General features: G+C 43.4%; 1 protein-coding gene and 1 pseudogene across 2 annotated transcripts in view; one reads left to right on the top strand and one right to left on the bottom strand.

The window, feature by feature from the left end:
• Window positions 1-456: 456 nt before the first annotated feature.
• On the bottom strand, window positions 457-577 carry LOC136643207 (5S ribosomal RNA; annotated as a pseudogene).
• A 4,774-nt stretch (window positions 578-5,351) lies between these two features.
• TEX2 (testis expressed 2) overlaps window positions 5,352-17,956 on the top strand; it is a 92,857-nt gene continuing 80,252 nt past the window's right edge. The window contains exon 1 of one of the 2 annotated variants that reach the window (XM_066616805.1): window positions 5,352-5,501. Coding sequence is in view for 1 of the 2 variants with exons in the window: in XM_066616804.1 (XP_066472901.1) it covers window positions 5,758-5,776 (19 nt within the window). In the remaining variant the exon portion in view is untranslated. Of the gene's footprint in view, window positions 5,502-5,729; window positions 5,777-17,956 lie in introns of those variants that run through there. The other variant, XM_066616804.1, reaches the window with a different exon arrangement.

Raw genomic sequence — 17,956 nt, 5'->3', positions numbered from 1 at the left:
CAGTGCAATATGGGGATAATTACACTGCCTGGGTTGTTATAAGGATTATATCAACACATGCGAAGCCATTTGCACACTCAGAAATTGTGACTTGCAGCCTTGACATTGCAGCCTTTTTATAAGAAATACAGAGACACTAATGCCCCATGTGTTCTCATTGTTAAATGGGATTCTAGAATGGGGTCCCATTCCACAAACCTGATTCTATTCAAGACATAGAAAACAAGGACCCTTAGAGACTCAACCAGGACCACAAAACCTTTACTGCAATTCTGGCAAAAGGATTGTTACACATCTCAAATTACATCAAAGCAGATCAAACAAGATTCATACTTGAAGATGACTATCAGGTGCAATCCGGTGAGTCTTAAGTGCAATTCATCCATGTAAATCTCATTTCATTAGTTCTATTCCTAGAATGGTTGGCAACCTTCAGTTTCGAAAGACTATGGTATAAACCTACAGCACCCGGTATTCCCAGGTGGTCTCCCATCCAAGTACTAACCAGGCCTGACCCTGCTTAGCTTCTGAGATCAGACGAGATCAGGCATGTGCAGGGTAACTAGATGCCAAAAAAAAAAAACCTTTGACATTTTGGACTGGCCCTTTCTGTTAGCCTCTCTGCATAACTGGGGGTGGGACAAAACTTTTTGGGAGCAGTAGCTCAACTATACCAAACAGCACAGGTTGTAGTCAAGGCTAATAAATTAAAATGTTGACTCTTGTCTGTTAGGCACAAAGTGGGGTGCTCACTCTTCCCCTTTATTTTCACAATAGTCATAGAATGTAACAGTTGGAAGATACCTTGGAAGTTATCTAATCTAACTCTCTGCTTAGCGTAGGCAACTGCTACAGCATTCCTGATAGGAGGCCATCAAATCCTCTTCTTGAGAACCTCCAATGAGGGAGAGCCCTGTCCCTTCCAAATATTCCAACTTTTGGAATATGCCCACTTTTTTGCTAATTAACACCCTCCTTTTCCAAAAACAGCAGCTGTGGTGTGCAAAGAAATGCAGAACTCCTTATCAACAAGAATTTATTCCCACAAACACATACACTCCCTGCAAGACCAGGAAACAGAGAGTGGGTGTCAATGGGCTATTTTCACAATAGAGAGAGGTGAAAAGTGGTGTGCCCCAAGGATCTGTCCTGGGACCGGTGCTTTTCAACCTCTTCATAAATGACCTGGAGACAGGGTTGAGCAGTGAGGTGGCAAAGTTTGCAGAGGACACCAAACTTTTCCAAGTGGTGAAGACCAGAAGTGATTGTGAAGAGCTCCAGAAGGATCACTCCAGACTGGCAGAATGGGCAGCAAAATGGCAGATGTGCTTCAAGCTCAGTAAGTGTAAAGTCATGCACATTGGGGCAAAAAATCAAAACTTCACAAATAGGCTGATGGATTCTGAGCTGTCTGTGACAGATCAGGAGAGAGATCTTGGGGTGGTGGTGGACAGGTCGATGAAAGTGTCGACCCAGTGTGCTGCGGCAGTGAAGAAGGTCAATTCTATGCTTGGGATCATTAGAAAAGGTATTGAGAACAAAATGGCTAATATTATAATGCCGTTGTACAAATCGATGGTAAGATCACACCTGGAGTATTGTGTCTAGTTCTGGTCACCGCATCTCAAAAAAGACATAGTGGAAATGGAAAAGGTGCAAAAGAGAGCAACTAAGATGATTACTGGGCTGGGGCACCTTCCTTATGAGGAAAGGCTACAGCATTTGGGCCTCTTCAGCCTAGAAAAGAGGCGCCTGAGGGGGAACATGATTGAGACATACAAAATTATGCAGGGGATGGACAGAGTGAATAGGGAGATGCTCTTTACACTCTCACATAACAACAGAACCAGGGGACATCCACTAAAATTGAGTGTTGGGAGAGTTAGAACAGACAAAAGAAAATATTTCTCTACTCAGCGTGTTTGTCTGTGGAACTCCTTGCCACAGGATGTGGTGATGGCATCTGGCCTGGACGCCTTTAAAAGGGGATTGGACAAGTTTCTGGAGGAAAAATCCATTACGGGGTACAAGCCATGATGTGTATGTGCAACCTCCTGATGTTAGAAATGGGCTATGTCAGAATGCCAATACAAGGGAGGGCACCAGGATGCAGGTCTCTTGTTATCTGGTGTGCTCCCTGGGGCATTTGGTGGGCCGCTGTGAGATACAGGAAGCTGGACTAGATAGGCCTATGGCCTGATCCAGTGGGGCTGTTCTTGTGTCCAGAGGCTTTCCCTCCCCAAAACTTCACTTAACTTAGTGGGTAAAGGTCTGAAGCCTTGAACTGAAGTCCAATCCAGTCTCCAAAGCACAGTCCAGCACAGTCCTGTCAGTCCTCTTTTCTGTGTCCTCCAGCAGAGTCCTGGCAGTCCCCTTTGCCTATAGGTCTGGGACAGGTAGCCTCTGGGGTCCCTCTGGTCAGACAGCATCACTCTCTGGGTCAGGGTAGCTCTGTTGCCTTCTGAAGCTGCCTTTTATCCTTGGATGTCTCATAATCCAAAATGCAGCTCACCTGTGAGCTACCTTGTTAGCCCCTTGTTAAGTCCAAATTAGGCTCAGGTGAGCCATCTCTTCAGTCCATGTCCATTCAAAGTCCCATAAAGGTCAAATGAAGCTCAGGTGTCCATCAGAGTCTCCATTGGCCTTGATTGATTACAGCTGTGGAGCCAGCCCTGCCCTTCCCAGAGCTGTCAAACAGCTGTCAAAACATGGAATTACTGTCAACACCACATCATCCACCTGATGATCTTCTGATCTTCCATTACAAGCCCCCAACTGCATGAAGCAGACTGTTTCAGTGCTCTTACAGTTAGGAAATTCTTCTTTGTGTCTAACCTAAATCTACCCCTTTTTAGTTTCAACCCATTGGTTCTAGTCCTGCCCTTAGGAGACACAAAGAGTACATGGTGGTGCTTCAGATATTTAAAGATGGCTATCATATTTCTATTTAGATTTTTCTTCTCCATGCTAAACAAACTGAGCTTTTTAAATCTCTCCTCACACAACTTGGTTTCCAGATCCTTCACCATCTTAGGCCTGAACCAAATATGCAGTTATTCCATGGGAAAATATATTCATGAGTTTCAACCCTTGTGGAATTTGCAACCATACATTCACTGCAATTCAGGGACTTATTTTGGGGAAAAGCCATGCTAGTCCCTCCTCTGGTGCCATCAGCCATCCTTTGGCCAACTTCCCATATCGGCATGTATCCCAACAGCACTTGGAAGCCAAAAAGGATAGGAGTTTCCCCTTGAGGGTTTACTGTTCTGAGGGTGGTAAACTTCCTGGTCTTGCAAGTGGGACAGGACAATTGACACGAACATTTCAGTATCAGGAGCACATTGAATAGGTACCAGCGATTACATTTCCAGTGACAAAATGAATATAGTTGGAGAACATGAACTGGTTTGTCTGTTCTTTCTTTCCTTAGCAACCTTAGGGTACTTTGCTTTTCCAACATAGATACCAACTTCCATTGAAAATGGTCTTATTTACCTTACTCAGCCCACTGCATTCAGTAAGACTTTGGCTGTAAACCTATCTTACCGGAAACAAACACCTCTGTTCATTAGTGAGTGCCATGTCCCACAGTTTCTACAGGTGCAAACACATGGTTTCTAAAAAAAAAAAAAAAAGAACACACATTTTAATGAACTCTAATGTACCCCATAGTAGAAAACCTGTAACAAATATCTAAGGCAGAACTCTCCAGACACTGGTCCATGGGCTGGATTCTGTGCCCTGCCTAATTCCTTCCACATGTGAATGGCGCTTACCATTTCACAGGGGAGCCTCCTGTTTGTGCCGCTGACCTCTCCCAAATGGTGCTCTGGCCAGCCACTTCCTGGTTCTATTGCCTGAGTGGCCATTGTGCCAAGCTTTTCATGCAGAAGCAGAAGGCCAATTTGGGGAGATCGATGGCATGAACAGGGGGCCCTTCCATGGAATGATAAGTGCTATTCAAGTGGGGGATGCCAATCTGGAGGCCGCTGATCTAAGGGAAGCAATTGAAGTTATTTTTGGAACTATCCCAGCACACACATATGGTGGATGTCTGCAGACCACACATAGGGCCCAATCCTACCCAACTTTCCAGCGCTGATGTAGTTGAAATGCAGCATGGAGGTAAGGGAACAAATGTTACCTTGAGGAGGCCTCTGTGACTGCCCCCCCATTGCAGGATGCAATGCATGACCTATTGGCATAGCTGCATCAGCAGTTTGATAGAATTGAACCTTAAGTCATCCATGTCACAGAGGCCAAAGGGGAACATTTTGAGCACATGGTCTAATTCATAATGAATTATATGAATGACTATAACTGGGTCAAGCAACTACTTTTGTGTACAACACATGCAATATATGTGAGTAAATTATAGCATAATAAATTTGACACTACTATATAAATTGTATATTTTCTTGAGACACCTGGCAGTTATGAAGACACTCCTTACGCTGGGCCAATATGTGATTTTCAGTGAAATATAGAGCACTTACTGTTGTTCAGGCAGGAAATGCTTGAAGAAGATCCCAGCTAAACCTAAGGCTAAACACTTCAAAGTGCCAAGAGATGCATGCATAATACCATGCTCCTTAGTTCCAGGTGGCTGAGAAGAGAAAGTCTGCACTTGCTTAGGAGGAGCACCTTCCACAAAGTTTTACTTCACCTTCCAGGACTGGTTCCTGGCATTCTGGACAGACTCTGGGCAGGGTTGGCTGAGCCCTGCAGGGATCAAGAAGTCCTAGTAGGAGTTGACAGGCGGGCTTACAGCACAATCCTATGCTTGTCTACTCAGAAGTAAGGCCCTTTAGGTTCAATGGGCCTTACTTCCAGATAAGTGAGAATAGGATTCCAGCCTGAGAGCCCAAGCCTGTGCCAGTCTACTCAGAAGTAAGCCCCATTATAGTCAATGGGGCTTGACTATATTGACTTAATATAGTCAATTATAGTCATTCTTACTCCCAGGAAAGTGTGCACTGTTTCCTGGAAGTAAATCTAATTGAACACAATGGGATCTACTTCTGGGTAAACATATGTAGGATTGGGCTGTCACAGCACAGTCTTTGCATGGCCACTCAGAAGTAAGTCCCATTAGAGTCAACGGGGCTTACTCCCAAGAAAGTGTGGATGGGATTGTAGCCCACACTTACCGGAGAGTAAGCCCCATTGATGGGGCTTACCTCTGAGTAGACTTGCGCTTAGAAGGCGCCTCCTGCCCCGCCGAGTGGGCTCCCCGGCCGTCTTCTCCGCGGCGCCTGTGCCTTTAACTACCAAGCCACGCCTCCCTGGCAGAGCCGGCCCACTGCCGGGCGGGGCTGCGCTGCGCTGTGCTGGCCGCCTCTGCCAGTCCCTGCCGCTTCCTTCCCCACTGCTGCCGCCTGGCTCGGGCTGGCAACGGCGAGCCGAACTCGGGAGCCGAGCGGGCAGGAGGGAGACGCCCCGCAGCCAGCCGACCAGCCGCGCGGTGCCAGGCGGGGTCATGAGGTGCGGCGGCTGAGGTAAGCGGGACGGGGCTGGAGGGAGACTGACAGCCAGCCAGCCAGGCAGGCAGCTGCAGCCCTCCCTGCGGTCGCTGCGGAGCCCGGGCTGAGGCTCTCGGAGGGAGCCCGCCTGGACTGGCGCCTCCCTCCTTCCCTCCCCGGCCGCTCCGTCTCCGGGGCTGACGGGAGGAGGCGACCTCCGGCCTCGGAGCGCCCGCCTGGGCCTAGGGCTGCCGGGGGAACCGGGGAGTGAGCCCGCCTGCTGGGATCCCACATGGGAGGGCGGCGAACAGGTGAGCGGCTGTGGAGAGAGTAAGGGAGGCTGAGGCTGCCTGGGCGGGAAGGCGGCGGGCGCTTTTGATTGATGGGGCCATGATCTCCATAAGGTGTCTGCGAGTTCCCGTAACCTTTCCGAAAGCCCCATCCTACGCGTGTCTCTACTCAGAAGTAAGCCCCCTTAGAGTCAATGGGGCTTACTCCCAGGTAAGTGTGGAGAGGATGGCAGCCTGACAGCCCAATCCTATCTACACTTTCCTGGGAGTAAACCCCATTGACTCCAATGGGACTTACTTCTGAGTAGACATGCATAGGATTGGGCTCTGAGTCATCTCGCAGACCTGTTTGCCCTGCTGGCCTCTCTGTGTGGGATGGCAAGCATGCCTCTGAGTTAGGGCAGAGTGCAGCTCTTCCGCTGAGTCATGGGCTTGCTCTTCATCCTGGGGCTGACCTCTAAAGGTGTCTGCGCAGGTAGGCTCTCGGGCTCCCCATCCTTTCTTTTTCTGGGTGCCTGAGTGGTTTGGGGGGAGATGGGGCTGTTTAGGAGCTGCCTAGCTTGACTGATGATGTGAGGGATGGGAGCAGAGGGGCTAGATTTGTGGGAGGATCTGGGTCCAGGCAGGACTTCCTTGGAGTTGGGACTCACTCAGCCCTAAAACTTCTTTTTCCAGTGCCAGTTCTAGACTATCCAAAGTTGTCAGAAAGAAGACTGTGCTGCCTAGCAGTGTGTGTTTCCTTCTCTGTGGCATAACCTCAGTAAAGCATCGCACACTGGAAGTTAAAGGAGTGGCAAATCATAGGCTGTAGCCTTCCAAGGGAGTCCAAATTGTGGTGTGGTGTGTATCTCTCTCTTAGAAATAAGCCACTACCGAGGAGGTTTGGGAACCTGGGGGTGAGTTTCTCTCAGATGCCTGTTTGGAACGTGTGTGCCATTTTTTGAAAGATTAGTGGGGATCCCTAAGTGGAGGAAGAGCTAATGGGGGGCCTGGGGGGAGTCTTAGGGTGTCTGACTGCCTAGGATGTGGACCTTGTACTCGGAACAGAAGTGTGAGGTGCAGCAAACTACACAGAAGCAAGAGGTGGGAGGAAAGGGGTTGATTCTAGTTGGAGTATATAGTGAAGGAGGAAGCTTTCTCTGAATATGGACAAATGCTGGTCTCAAAAGGTCACAACTTTCAGGAAGTGCAACTGTAGAAAGTGCAAGGTTCATATTGTATGTTTAGGTTATCTTGTTGTTATAAAAAGAAGCTGGTGTTTGTGTTTTGTATAAAACAAAACTCTTCCAGTCTGATTGGAAGAGTTTTATTTCACACTGTACTTGCCTCTGTTATGGGTGATGCTTACAATTGCTCAGACACAGGAAAGGAATTATCTATCACTTTCGAATCCAGTTTTCATTTTCATTGTGTACATACTGCACTGATCTGTGCTGTCATTGAGTGGTGCTCTTGTGGTGTCTCTGCACATCACAGCTGAGTTCAAACAGAGTGAGCAAAGTCTGAACATTGCTGTTACCAAGGTAGTGGGGGAGGACAGCATTAGGCTTACCACAAATATAGATTCTGTTATGTTCAGGTTTTTAGAGCTGATTTGTATTATGATCTTTTTCAGTGGCATGCCTGATAAGAGTGCTTTCTGGCTTATACCAGTTGTGAACAAGATCAGGATTTGGCCTTCTAAGGCTTTAATGCTATTGAACTATGAGGACCACTTCAAATTAGTCTTTTTCTCTCATCCATCCTTGTCTGTTACTTAAAACATTTCAAACTTAGAATGTGAATATTTTCGAATTTGATTTTCTTTATGGAGGACCCTTAATAATTTAGAGCCCAATCCTATGCATGTCTACTCAGAAGTAAGTCCCATTAGGTCTGGGCAGGAGGTCTGGTCTAGAGGGTAGAACCTCTGTTTGCCTGAAGATAACATCCACAGGTTGCCAGTTCGAGGCCACCGGCACTGTGCGACCTTGAAGCAGCTGACAAGCTGAGCCGAGTTATTCCATCTGCTCTGAGCATGGGAGGATGGAGGCCAGAATGTGAAACCAGATCAGAAAGAAACATCTGAAATGCTGTGGTTCTTGAAAGATAGAACCTTCTTTCAATTGTAAAAATCGCTACTGGGATTTAAAGAGCCTGCCTATGTAAACTGCCTTGAATAAAGTCTGAGGAGAAATCTGACGACCAAGAAAGGCGGTATATAAATACCTGTATTATTATTATTATTATTATTATTATTATTATTATTATTATTATTATTATTATTATTATTATAGTCAACAGGGCTTACTCCCAGGAAAGTGAATAGGATTGGGCTGTCACTCTAGTAAAACTTCCATTTTTGTTTTCAGACTTTTTCTGACTTTAAAGCAGAGCTTTAACCCAGTTACTTCATACTCTGTTTGATTTTCTTAGCTTGGATCATTTGCTATCATCCCTATCTGGTTTGTATATCCCAAAAGAGAAAGCATTTCAATCACTGTATCTGGTTGTAAAATCTCACAATTGCTGGATGTGGATTTTATAAATTCAGAAAAGTCTAAAATACTTGTTGAAATTTTCTCACAGATCTTGTTGATTGTTATGCTTGCTTTATAAGGTTTGTTAATGTTGGTTTGATTTATTATTCCCCTTATGCTTATAGGATTGTTGTAATGATCACATCAAGATAATACGTGTGAATCACACTGAATGCTCAGAAGCACTACTTATATAAATGTCATTCTTTCTACACCCATTATATTAAGTAGTCCATGGAATAACAATCTTCTAAATTTTACCACAGTGCTGCATTTATTTATTTGATTTTTTAATGGATTTTCACCCCAACTTTCTCTCAGCAGCATACTCAAGGATGCTTACAAACCTATTAAAAACAATAACTCATAATAAAAACAGTTTTTTGAAAAGCGATTGATGATCACCAACTGAGCAGTTATTTGCCTAAGGTTTGTTCCTATAAGAGACACTTAAATCAGTTTTGGAATCCCCCATCACACAGTTACCGCAAACTGATGGGCAGCAGGCCTGTTGATAGTTGTGCATGCTTACATCTAATCTCTATGCAGAATTAGGCACACTTAAACTGGTTGATCTCCTTTGCATAGGATCAAACCATTAGAAATAAGAACATAAGAACAGCCCTGCTGGATCAGGCCATAGGCCAATCTAGTCCAGCTTCCTGTATCTCACAGTGGCCCACCAAATGCCCCAGGGAGCACACCAGATGACAAGAGACCTACATCCGGGTGCCCTCCTTTGCATCTGGGATTCTGACATAAAACGTGCTTAGGATACAAATAGTGTGCTTAGGATACAATCCTATACCCTTTCTTTGGGATAAGTTTCATTTCTTCTGAGTAAGTTCCACAATGAGACTCACTTTGATGTGAGCATGTGTAAAACTGTACTATGAGTATTTTTTGGTGATTAGAGTTGCATACATATCCCTTACTGGTGGGCAGTTGGTCACCCATAACATGCATATTTTAGATCATGTTTCTTTGTAAGAGCAGACTAATGCTTGTTCACAACATCACTCAAATTTGGTAGTACTGTAGTTATTTTATGAAATGATTTACTTGCCATGATAATTGTATTCATGCTTTTAAAAAAAAAAAAAGTATTGTTATAAATGTGGTCTAAATGATAAACTTCCTTTAGGTTGGAAGAAAGAGTGCTGACAAGTGGTTTCATAAGAACATAAGAACAGCCCCACTGGATCAGGCCATAGGCCCATCTAGTCCAGCTTCCTGTATCTCACAGCGGCCCACCAAATGCCCCAGGGAGCACACCAGATAACAAGAGACCTCATCCTGGTGCTCTCCCCTACATCTGGCATTCTGACTTAACCCATTCCTAAAATCAGGAGGTTGCGCATACACATCATGGCTTGTACCCCATAATGGATTTTTCCTCCAGAAACCCGTCCAATCCCCTTTTAAAGGCGTCTAGGCTAGACGCCAGCACCACATCCTGTGGCAAGGAGTTCCACAGACCGACCATGCGCTGAGTAAAGAAATATTTTCTTTTGTCTGTCCTAACCCGCCCAACACTCAATTTTAGTGGATGTCCCCTGGTTCTGGTATTATGTGAGAGTGTAAAAGCATCTCCCTATCCACTCTGTCCATTCCCTGCATAATTTTGTATGTCTCAATCATGTCCCCCCTCAAGCGTCTCTTTTCTAGGCTGAAGAGGCCCAAACGCCGTAGCCTTTCCTCATAAGGAAGGTGCCCCAGCCCCGTAATCATCTTAGTCGCTCTCTTTTGCACCTTTTCCATTTCCACTATGTCTTTTTTGAGATGCGGCGACCAGAACTGGACACAATACTCCAGGTGTGGCCTTACCATCGATTTGTACAACGGCATTATAATACTAGCCATTTTGTTCTCAATACCCTTCCTAATGATCCCAAGCATAGAATTGGCCTTCTTCACTGCCACCGCACATTGGGTCGACACTTTCATCGACCTGTCCACCACCACCCCAAGATCTCTCTCCTGATCTGTCACAGACAGCTCAGAACCCATCAGCCTATATCTAAAGTTTTGATTTTTTGCCCCAATGTGCATGACTTTACACTTACTGACATTGAAGCGCATCTGCCATTTTGCTGCCCATTCTGCCAGTCTGGAGAGATCCTTCTGGAGCTCCTCACAATCACTTCTGATCTTTACCACTCGGAAAAGTTTGGTGTCGTCTGCAAACTTAGCCACTTCACTGCTCAACCCTGTCTCCAGGTCATTTATGAAGAGGTTGAAAAGCACCGGTCCCAGGACAGATCCTTGGGGCACACCGCTTTTCACCTCTCTCCATTGTGAAAATTGCCCATTGACACCCACTCTCTGCTTCCTGGCCTCCAACCAGTTCTCAATCCAGGAGAGGACCTGTCCTCTAATTCCCTGACTGTGGAGTTTTTTCAGTAGCCTTTGGTGAGGGACCGTGTCAAATGCCTTCTGAAAGTCCAGATATATAATGTCCACGGGTTCTCCCGCATCCACATGCCTGTTGACCTTTTCAAAGAATTCTATAAGGTTTGTGAGGCAAGACTTACCCTTACAGAAGCCATGCTGACTCTCCCTCAGCAAGGCCTGTTCGTCTATGTGTTTTGAGATCCTATCTTTGATGAGGCATTCCACCATCTTACCCGGTATGGATGTTAGGCTGACCGGCCTATAGTTTCCCGGGTCCCCCCTCTTTCCCTTTTTAAAAATAGGCGTGACATTTGCTATCCTCCAATGTCCATATCCTCCAGATTCATAAGATCTGCTGGGAGAGTAGGAAGTGGATGGAGGGATAGGTAGCTATGCTGAATAGATGCTAATTAGAGAGAGATTCTCTGCAGTGTGAAACTGCTTGTAAATTACTGGGCACATGAGGAGCTAAAACCCAGATTGTGGGTTTCACTTAGACTTAACCCATTTCTGCCCAGCCCACAGGTGTACACCTTTGACCCCTGTTGCGTATATTCAGTGTTGGGCAGAAATGGCTTAAGTAAAAGCATCAACCATAGATTAAATTGTCTCTGTATAAATGGTGGGGATGAGAATATGCAGGGGTACATCACTGCCCAGGCTAAACAGATAGCTGCTTCCTTCCTATGCCAAACTTACATTTCAGGATGGCTATGGCTTTCCTTTTTACCTGCAGGTGCATGAAGATTCTTGGGCTTAGTTGATACCAGTTCATCTATGAAGCTTGTATCTTCAAATATTGATGACTCTTAAGCTTGTCTACTTTGAAGCTGTTTTGGCTGTGTTTCGCTGCAGTCATTAGAGAATGTTCCCTAATATGTGTATTCTTGTCCATCAGTGAAGATAACAAGGGTTTTTTTCCTGCTAGTAGTGAACAATAGCTTTGTTTGACAGATTACAAGTTGGTTATCTCACACTTAAGAGGAGGAAAGGTTCTCTTTGTTTATAATTTTTTTTTAAAAAGGCAACTTCGTTCAAGTTAGGCAGCATAAAGGCCAGATTAACTGTAGTCTAGAGCTTAAAAAAAATGATAACTGTAATAAAAGGAGTGGCTATTGCTATTTGGGGGAGAGACATAATGGGGTAGTATGTGGAGGTTTAAGACCCATCAGTGAAGAATATCTGTTTATAAAGTTATATCTGTGGCATATATTATAGGCATCTTGTTAGGATTAATAATAGAAACAATAATTTCTCTGCTAGGCTGAATTAACTTTCTTTTAAAAACCATATTTCATTGGGAGAAAAATATAACTGCTTGTGTGGCTTTTCCTTGGTTATACATGCTTTCCATCTAAACTTGCATCCATCCAGCTAACGCTCCACAAAACCATCAGACTGCAACTTTCTTTGTTTCTTCTTTAGCTGCACAGTGTAATATGTGAGATCTTTCAACAGAGTGAAGTAGAGTCAGCAACTTTGATGTCTGTCATACTTACTGGGCATCACCAGCTTGTTATGGAGCTTATAAACGCAGTTGTGATCTCTGTTCAAGTTACAGTGTCACCTTAAGCATGTTTACTTGGAAGTACACCTGACTCTGTTCAGCAGGACTTGGCTTGGCTGAGGAAGCAGTCAGAGTGGAACTTAAAGGAAGAAAAGCTTAATGACTCTTGATAAACTTGTGACAGCCTGGTATGAATAAAGATAACACTGTAGTTTTTGGTGTGAAGAATGGAGAGACAGGGTAGAAGAGGAAGCTTATCATTGTGTTATTGTTGAATGCAACTTTGCAAATAAGTCAACCAAAGTTACTAGAGTTTCCCCCTTCTGAATGACTACTGCGACTTTCTTATTAATCATGTGTAACTGAAAGATGCTTATTGCACATCTAGCATCAATGCAAGTGCACCCTTTAAGCCTTTTCACGATATTGATAGACCTTCAGCTTGTGCATATTGAAGCTCTTCTGACTTTTATGCATTACTGCAGTCATGTGAAATTTCAGAATTGTCTCTGGTATCAAATTTGCGAATATAACTTCTTTGTAACATAAGTTACTAAGGCCCAAATTCTAGACAATTTTCCAGCACTGACACAGCTCTGCCAATGGGGCATGTGCTGCATGTGGGGGAGCATTCACAGAGGCCTCCCCAAGGTAAGGGAATGTTTGTTCCCTTACCTCAGAGCAGCATTGCTCTTACCCCAGTGCTGGAAAGTTGGTTAGGATTGCATATGCAGTCACATTACTATCTACCTGCCCACAACGTACAATTTTAAGCCGTTTGTGGCACATCAACAGGTTCAAAATATGAATAAACTTTTCCAGTTTGCAAAAACTGCTGTGCCTACTTTCTTGGAGACTATTATTATTTGTTGTAGTCTAGCAGCTATTTTCAAGTCTGCTGATGTTTTGGATGGGTGACGTAGGAAGTATGTAAAATCCTTCTGGACTCTCGAATGTACCAAGCAGTACCATTTGTGCTTCCTTTGTTTAAGCAGCTGTGTGTATTTGTGTTTCTGTGAAACCATCTTGCAGCCTTCAGAGGGTGATTAAATCAGCTTGCAATCTCTTAAACTTTCAAACTTTTGCTTTTACAAGCTGCAGTTTATTGGGGAACCTGCAGCTTATTCCCAATATTTCTTGCTCCCCAGTTCTTTTGCTTACTAGCTTGATGAAGGCTCCTGTATGGTTCAGGAACTCGCCCTTTGATACTGTATAACTTTTGGTTGCATTACCCTACTTTGGTTGTGAATTTTTCCTCTCATGAACAAACATTAGACCACTTATGATCTTGTGATTTTAGGCATTAACCCGTAATTCATTGTTGCCAAGTATGAAATATGTGCAAAGTATGAACTGCCAAGGGTGAATATAGATGGATGGTGGCATTTAAAGTTGGAGTGACCCCAGTGTGGTATAGGGTCATGTGTGCGATAGTGACCCTGGAGTATTGCGTGGGGCACAGAGAAAAGTCTGTGAAATTTTACTGTAATCTTTCTCTAGATATGAAAGTTGAGCAATATGGTTGGTGAGATTTTTCCTATACAGCTTCATGAGTAAAAGAAGATAACTAGTGTAATGGGAGCTTTTGCTTTAATAATATCAGGTTGGAATAAATTTCTCTTCAAGAGAATAATCATTTTTTTTTAAGTTGTTCTTAACTATATAGTGTCTTAATAGCTCTTGGACTGCAACCACTTAAGCAACTCTTTCCTGGCCTTATTTACACTGTCTTCTTTAATTTAATGTAATGCTGTGATTTAATTTGTGTGGGATTGTAGAGCAGTATTATTGCTGGATATGTGGGATTAGCAGATTTTCATCAGCTATCAAAACATATTTTTCTCCCCAGCCTTACAGCAATTTGCATCCCTAAGCAATTCTAGCACTTGTATGGTTTTTTTTTTTTCAATTTTACATTTTCTCCCCATTTATAGCGCAAATAGCTTGACTGTCAAGATCTTTGTGCTTTTAATGGCTCTCTTTGTCAGTCTTATGTAGTTACTGACACACAGGAGATTGTTCCCATTTTGGTATGTACTTCAAAAGCCTACACAGTTTTAAAGGCTTTTAAAAACTTTTAAAAACTGGTACTAGTGAAAATTAATGTGATCCAATGCATGTTTACTTTGAAATTAGTCCCACGGAGTTGAATGCGATTTGCTCCAAATAGGTATATAGGGTGTACCTGGAGTCAAATTTTGTATCATAAGTAGCCACCCATGAACACAGGAAACAGCCTTATAAGATATAGGAACTGGTGAATCAGACCATTGCTTTGTCTAGCTCAGTATTGTCAATGGCATGGGAGTCCAAACTTTTTGGCAGGAGGGCGACATCATCTGTTTGACACTGTGTCAGGGACCAGGAGAGAGAATTAACTTAAATTTAAAATTTGAATAAATTTACATAGATTTAAATAAATGAATATATTAGAGATGGAACTTTATGAATGAATGAAGGTCTCATCATAGCTCAGGGCCTATAAAAGACCTTGCGCAAGGCAAGACCAGCTTTTCCTTTGCTGCTGCTTCACAGACATCAAACTGCAAACAGTGGAGGGAGACCTTGGCCTGCAGTTTACACGAGAGGTCAAACAGTTGAGCCTTGAACCTGAGAGTAGTCGTGTTGGGCCAGTGTGGACTCCAGTAAGTCTCCAGAGGACCAGAAGCTCATTGGAGACTGGGGGCTCCCCACAGTCCCCACAAATAGCCTCTGGGCCAGGGTTTGGGCACTCCTGGTCTATGCTGACTGCTGGACAGCTGCACTTCTGATTATCAGGCAGGTATCTTTCCAGCCCTATCTGGAGATGCCTGGGATTGAATCCAGGATTTCTTGCCTGAAGCATATGTTCTACCATTGAGCTGTGAGTGTAACTCCAGTTGTTTGAGTGAGTGCATGTTCGTTCACAAGGCATGCTTTGACCTCTTCTTGGAAATCATGGTAGGAAGATTCCATTATAAAAGTGTTGTGCAAACAGTGCAGAAGATGAGTGGGGAAAACTTACTACACTGGGTCCCTGAGTTAGGGACGTCTCAGTTATGGATGGTATTTTTGCACAATCACAGTCTTGTCCATTGTGGCACTTTTGCACAGGTTTGAAAGCTCTGGGCTGACAAGAGCTGCCTGTTTCAAGCAACGTATGTTCCAATTTATGGACTAACTTCTAGAATGGAGCCAGTGCTTATCTTAGGGACTGAGCATATAAGGAAACAATCTAATTTTAGGGCTTGTTTTCCCAGTTGCTTTCAGTGAAGGATGATCTCTGCTGCAAGTCTTATGGGTAGGTAAATTGCTTGTGAAATCAGGCTAAGGTAAAGTACAGATTTTATGGTAGTTGCTTGTGCAGCTGTGGCATCTGGCTCAGGTTTCGAAAAAGCATTTTGCCTGATCACCTGTGGCATGTTATTGTCTCCAAGTGATGGGGCAAGGAGCTCTTATACATTTTATTTAGCCAAAAATGAATAGCACGGTTGTGTTGTGGCACGTGAGCTGGTTACTCTTGTGGATTTGTTGCAGGGTACCTAAATCTTAAAATCATGGAACCCTTGCTGGCCAAAACATAAATGATGAATATTGTCCTTATCCACTTACCTTTCTTCCAAAAGGCTAGGATCCCCAGTATTTATTTTTTAATTCCCATTGTGAAATTCCAGAAAAATAGGTAATGGTATCTACAATTAGTGATGTGAGAGGGAAAAATGGTACTCAGATGGTACTTGGGATGTATACAGTATTCCTAAACTGTGTGAAATACACACCTTATTTTGGCTTCTAGTTTGCAGCTGAACATATGGTATCTCTGATAGTCTGATCCTTTAGAACCAGATAACACTGTGTGCCTGAGAACATGGAGTGCATGATGATCTTTATTCCCTGGGCAGCATGCTAAATGGAGAATATTGTCTTACAATCTATCAACTGTCCTTAAGTGCATGGCAGTGGAGTAAAACTGGAGAAAAAAACTACTTTGATTTTTTTTTCCATTTGTGCTGGCTAGTTCAGTTGCATCAATAGCTTAGCTTGTTCTGTCTGTGCCTACATTTTAGGTGTATTTAACTGCTTCCTTAATTATTTTTGAGGAAAAATCTCTTTTGCGCTTTTTCTCCTCTGCAAGGGAAGAAAAAGGTGCTGCAAGTTTTTAAGTGAACTACTCTTACTATCTCATGGGGTTGTCATCATTTTGTCTACACACTAATTGAATGGGAAATGCGTTAGTATTCAGAATAATGCATGTAATAGGTGTTGCCTAAACAATATTCTAACTCCTTCTGTCCTCAATCCATTCCTCTGCAAAAATCGCATTAAACAGAGGGGAAAAATTAAGTAGCTTCACAAATGCCAACTTTGTCTGGCACTGACTTGAAGCCTTCCTGAAAATGTTCTCTGGCATTTGAATGCTGTCTCCAGAAGCAGTGATTAAGTCTGTACTTAGGATCTTAACTGGAAGCAAATATCTCCGTATATAACCCAATTTTTGCTTGTTTGTGAGAGGATCACAATTTTGTACTGTAGAAGTTTGTTATATTTCTTGATAGATAATAGTTTGCTTCTTGGCAACTGGATATTTGGCCTAGTTCTGAGATAGCTCCCTGTCTGACTCTAGAGCTTTATAACAGGTGCTTAGATGAGGGGTTTCAGCAGGTGTTGCTTGTCTTAATGGTCCTGCAGAGGTGCTACTGAAATCCTTCATCTACACCAGTATGAAAAGTACAGGAGCCTTAATAGCGAGAAGTAGGCTGTCCCAGGACTAGAAAACTCCATTGGCTTTGTTATTGCAGTGAATTACTGCTTTCTCCCCTTTGAGCCATCCCTCGCATTCAGTATCCAATAGGGGCCTATTGACTGTTTCTGTAATTCACTGCACACAAGTTATAACAGCTCTCCTTTTTTAAAAACATAGTTCTTCAAAGATACTGTATGTGGGGCTGAAAAGAATAATGGAATTTATTATTCTGTCTGACAAGCTGCGTGGTCCGCAGTGATAATACTAAACTTGCTGCATTGTCTCTCAGTTGCTTTCTAAAGTTACTGCTGACACATGCTGAGGATTAATGCTGTTGTAGGACTCTTGTCTCTTTGCTGCTACCTCATTGGGTGGAGTGGAAGAAACTAGAAATGCCAAATACAAGTGTTGATCACTGGGGCACATTGGAATCTAGTGATTCTAAAGCAATGCCTATTCAAAGTGCTGTTCAGGTATTTACCAAGACAGCATTCAGCTCTACTGCAGGGAAGTGGAAATGCCAAAGGCTTGCTCCTCAACAACATGTTGAGTTGAAACAACTTGTTGCCACTTGAAAGAGCAGCCCCCCCCCACTAATAACTTACATGTTGTAAATATAACTCACATATTTTGAATTATATCTAAACATATTGTAAATAGCTGAAAACTAAATAGCAAAGGAAGCTTCTGTAACCTGTTGCATCTATAAAGAACATTAAAAAAAACCTAGAGCCCTAGTAACATTCTGATCACTTGATTGGAGTCTGTGTGTGTTCAGTTTGCATATATTTAGAACCCTTTAGACATTTGGGCAAGCATAAGTATGGGTATGGTTAGCTCACCTCTGTGCACACTTTTAGATGTCCTTTACCAGTTAGTGAAATGAGCAAAGCCTACCTGTGCTCTTTAAACCAAAGTGACTTACGGTTTCACAAAACTTCATGGTCTACATCTGTATTGATGTATTTGTATCTTGTGATTGCACCATCTTATTGCTGCCCATTGTAACATTAAATGTCAGGTCATAGTGTATTACCATGCTTGAGAAACTTGTAACT

The sequence above is a fragment of the Tiliqua scincoides genome, chromosome 2 (assembly GCF_035046505.1).
Source record: "Tiliqua scincoides isolate rTilSci1 chromosome 2, rTilSci1.hap2, whole genome shotgun sequence".
Taxonomy (NCBI): Eukaryota; Metazoa; Chordata; class Lepidosauria; order Squamata; family Scincidae; genus Tiliqua; species Tiliqua scincoides.
This window is presented reverse-complemented; position numbering and strand designations above follow the sequence as displayed.